This window comes from Antrostomus carolinensis, unplaced genomic scaffold (assembly GCF_000700745.2).
Source record: "Antrostomus carolinensis isolate BGI_N321 unplaced genomic scaffold, ASM70074v2 scaffold6052, whole genome shotgun sequence".
Taxonomy (NCBI): domain Eukaryota; kingdom Metazoa; phylum Chordata; class Aves; order Caprimulgiformes; family Caprimulgidae; genus Antrostomus; species Antrostomus carolinensis.
This window is the reverse complement of record NW_010301485.1, coordinates 22,519-26,948: the sequence shown is the minus strand read 5'-3', so window position 1 is coordinate 26,948 and position 4,430 is coordinate 22,519. Positions and strand designations below refer to the sequence as shown.

Here is a 4,430-nt window from a genome sequence, read left to right as displayed (position 1 = left end):
AAACACGCCGACCTTGGGCTCCAGCAGCAACTAACAACACTGGTACCTTATCAGTGTTCTTCTCATAACCAATCCCATACTGAAACCAAAACACAGTTATTCTAGCTACTAAGAAGAAAATTGCCTCTATCCTGGCAAAACCAGGACAGAGGTCAGCCATGCTTTAAGCATAAACCTTCTGCATCTCCATGGTATTCAGCACTTCCCGACCAGCCGGGCTGCAGTGCCGTGTTTCATGTATTCAGTATCATGTTTCTTGTTTTCATTTCAGGTCTTGTTTCAGCATAAAAGTGAGATTCACGAGACTCTTCAAAGATGTCTTACAGAAAGGAGCTAGAAAAATACCGAGACCTGGATGAAGACAAGATCCTTGGAGCCCTGACAGAGGAGGAGCTGACGAAGTTAGAGAATGAACTGGAAGAGCTGGATCCTGATGTAAGCAATTTTTACCTGAGATTTGCTATGTGGTAAATCTCAGTAGTCGTAGGGGAATGGGCTGCATTAGTAATCTGTGTGTAAGTGGGATCCTTTGCAGAGCCTGTGCTCAGTGCAAGGATGGAAGAGATTGGCCACAGGTGAGCAGAAGCAGTTTTGCCATCGCAGGCGTGGGCTACACACTGGACTTTGTTGATGTGATATTCCCCTGCCCTTGCCCCAGCGTGCATGCTGTGTGTGATAAGCCCTGTGATTTGCAGCACCAGTGTAGGCCAGTGCTGGAAACTGGACCTCTGCTGCTGATCAGGCCACTTTGGAGGGAATGTTGCAGGTTTTGTGGCTTGTTTGGGTTTTTTTTTCGTAGCAAACTTCAAATGGTGTGTGTTTTCCTCCATTTAGGCAGAAATCCAAATCCCAGTTTTGCAAAATGGGACAATTGCATTTTAGCAACCTCCCAACATCAGCAGGAGCTGCACAAATGCAAACACTGGGCTTGCTGGTGCCAAGCAATGGAAGCTTTTTGGAGGCAACGTTGTCCCGTGGCCCTGGCCCAGAGTGTGCTGAGCCAACTGGCAGGCCTCTGGGCTACAGCAACATTAGGTGATGAGGCTGGGCACTGTCAAGTGAGAAATTGTTCCTGCAACAGGCAGTTAGTGTTTCTGAAGGAAATGGTGGGCAGTGTAGATTGCATCATCAGTATTTTTAATTGCAACACAGGAAAATAATTAAGAAGTGGCAGGCTAGCTCCTGGGATTAAGCAGATGGGCTGGTTATGGCTGCCTCAGGAGACAGAGTCAGGCAGCATTCTGTAGCAGAGGCAGAAAGGTACAATAATTGTGAACACCTGTCAGCACAGGTATGGCCTGCGTACAGGAGTTAAAGCATGAAGATTGCTTGGTCACCTCTCACAGCATGAAACACGAGGAAGCCAGCCAGCTGTTTCCTGTGCCTCTTGTCCATCAGCACAGTTCTCCTCTGTTGCCCTCCAAGGTTGCCCAAGTCTCATTGCTTCCTGGCAGTCATTTTCCTTCCCAGGCTTTTTGCTGATACAGATTTAAATAATAATGAATTACTTTTATTAGGCAGGCATGGAAAAGTCAGCATGTTGTTCAAAATCACCTTGAATGTCTTAAAAAGTAAACGTTGACTTCATCTGGCGAAGCTTTAAACAATATGCTTAGTGTCAAATCTGGGAATAGTCTTACTGCATTAAGACTGTTCTATATTTAAATATAAGCAGGTGCTTACATGCCATATGTGTCAGGCATAAAGCAACTTCCCATGGTGGCTGATGTGACTGAATAACCAGGAGGCAAGTTTGGAAAAGGGCTGAGATTTGCAGGGGTTTTGTTCTGCAACAGAGTGACCTTCTCTGTGAGACCGTGCCTGTAGTTTTGTGGTGGATCATGAAAGGCAGCAGAGACCACCGTGGCTCTCTGGTCTGCTCTGTGAAAAACCACAAGATTTCCCTCAGCTGATTCTTGCTGGGACACGTGAGGCATGCAGGGACTCAGACACATACATTTTTTTGGTTTCAGCAGCTTGGTTCTGTTGCTGCAGCTGTTGCAAAGAGGCAGCAGAAGTGGTGAGGGTGTGGGAAGCGGCTAGGAGGAGCAGGAGGTGATGGCTGAGAGCCCCAGAAAAAGGGCTGGAGCTGCTATTGTAGAGAAACATCCACTTGGCAGCATGGAGGTCCTGTAGTGGAGCCAGCATTTGAAATTGGAGGGGGGAAGGGGTATCATGTGTCTTAGATGACGTTTGAATCAGTAGGCTTGAATGGAGATAACCTTTAACACAAGGAGAAGCATATTGTCCAGAAGTGTGGAAGAAAGACAGTGCAGTGAGGAAACTGGAGAGGGGACAGCATTTGATGGATGGGGATCATGGTCTGCAGAGATAACCCGTGTTTCTCCCCTCCGTGCCTAGAATGCATTGCTGCCGGCGGGGCTGAGGCAGCGGGATCAGACGCAAAAGCCGCCAACTGGCCCGTTCAAAAGGGAGGAACTCATGGCCCACCTGGAAAAGCAGGCAAAGGACGTTAAAGACAGAGAAGACTTGGTCCCTTTCACAGGTGAAAAAAGAGGTATGGTCATCCTTTCTGCCATGCTGAGTGCATCACGATGAAGGCACAGTGGGTGCACCACAGAAGGGTTGTGTCTGAGCCATGTTGTTAAGCATGACTTCTTTTTGACACTGTTGGGGTGGTGGACCTGCTCTCTCTGCTGTCTAGCCCCATCCCAGGCTGGCTAATAAAGTAGGGTGTGCCCAAGAGGTCCATGCACTTCTGATTTGGGTATCACCTGATATGTTATTAAGTGATAGGCAAAACTGTACCACCGTGGAGCCTCTTTTCCATCCCCATCCCACTCCAGCTGTATCAAGCTCTGGGAAAGACATCATCTTGTGTCCTCTCTTGTGTGAGCTCTGCAGGCTGCAGTCAGTCTTCCACCGTTGCCTTTCACTCTCCATCCCTACACTCTGAACTTCATCTTGAGATAGAGAAACTCCACAGCTCCCCTCAGCTATGATGATCCCAACAGTTCCCATCTAATCTTCATCACCTCTTGACAATCCCAGCCTCATTTCACAGTCTCCTGCAGTTTTTATGTTTCTGTCTTCCTGCACTGAAGGAAGGCCTGCCTGCTCTGCATGGCCCTGGGGCCTGTGAGCAAGGGGGTTTGCTCTGCCTCTTCTCTTTCCTCTCCTTCTGGCATCTTTTCCTGTTCTCCTGCGACATGTACTGTATCCAAAAGACTTTACAGCTCCCATAAGCACTCAGAATATCATCTGACATGGGATGTGGTCCGATCAGTCCTTGCCTCTGGGTTCCATGAGCTTCTCAGCAGCTTTTTTCTGCTGTCTCTCTCTGTGCCATGGTCCCCCTGCAGCAGAAGGTCTGGTTGTGTGCTGTTCACACTACTGGTTGCCCCACATCAAAAAAGAAGTGCATGAAAGTGGTTCTGTGTGATTCTGTGGAAATGTGGGCATGCGAGCGTGTTTCCCGATTGAGGTCTTTCTCAGAGCTGGCTCCTTACTGATCCACATGTCTCTCTGAGAAAGAGCTTGTGTTAAATCTGTCCATTTAATAAAACTCGAGGTAGTATTTTTGGAAAAAAAAAAAAATTGTCCTTGAAAGGAGTTAAAAAAAAGAGTAAATTAAGTGCTGTCAGGAAGAGCAATTTATCAGCTTCAGGCATACCCCAGCTCAGTGATGGCTACCCGCCTGGCTAGCCCACCAGGTAATCGCAGTGCTTCACAGGAGAGGGAGGTATTTCAGGCATCTTGAGTCTTCAGCTTCTGGCCTGGGCTAATCGTATTTCAATCTAAAGTTATCTCAAACACATTAAACATATTTTCACCTGTAATACGCTGTTGCATGGAGACACTACTTACATTGACTGTGAGCCAGAGACAGTAAATTACACATTCACAGTTGTGGCAGAGCTGGAAATAAATCACCACGTTTGCAGTTGGGAGGGTGATTTACTAGTCAGCCATGGGAGGTGCTCTCCCTGGCCTTGCTGCTGGTTGAGGTCGGAGCTGGTGTGTGCAAACGTGCTGTATTATGATACATAATGCTCTGTTTGCTTGCACCATTTAATTTAAAGTTGTAATAAAGCACAACTGAGGTACGAAACTTTCTAAAATCAAAACGCAGAAGTTTGGATGACACTGAGATGTCAAAAGGAGTGGCTGTGTGACAGCAGGATTGAGTTTGCCCTGTTTATCCTGTTCCCTGATGAACCGACGGGACGGTGTGTACATGTGTCCAGGGGGACAGCCGTTCTGTGTCTCTGCACTAAGCCTGAGCTGAGCTGAGCTGAGGGGGCCAGCCCTCCCCAGACATTTTGCTGCAGAGAACCCAGAAGGTGCCTGGCTGTGCAGGCACACAGGATGCTCTGCCTATTTTTGCAGGAGCAGCTGTGTTCCAGGGGGCAGATTCCTGCCCTCTTTGTCAGGGTGGCAGCGTGCCGGCAGGGGCGGGGCAAGTTTGC

The 4,430-nt window shown here is 48.1% G+C and overlaps 1 protein-coding gene across 1 annotated transcript in view; it reads left to right on the top strand.

The window, feature by feature from the left end:
* The first annotated feature begins 270 nt into the window (after nt 1-270).
* The window catches only part of TMOD1 (tropomodulin 1), a 16,477-nt gene continuing 12,317 nt past the window's right edge, over nt 271-4,430 (top strand). The window contains exons 1-2 of the mRNA XM_010163468.1: nt 271-435; nt 2,362-2,518. Coding sequence (XP_010161770.1) covers nt 316-435; nt 2,362-2,518 — 277 coding nt within the window. The 5' untranslated portion in view covers nt 271-315. The remainder of the gene's footprint in view (nt 436-2,361; nt 2,519-4,430) is intronic.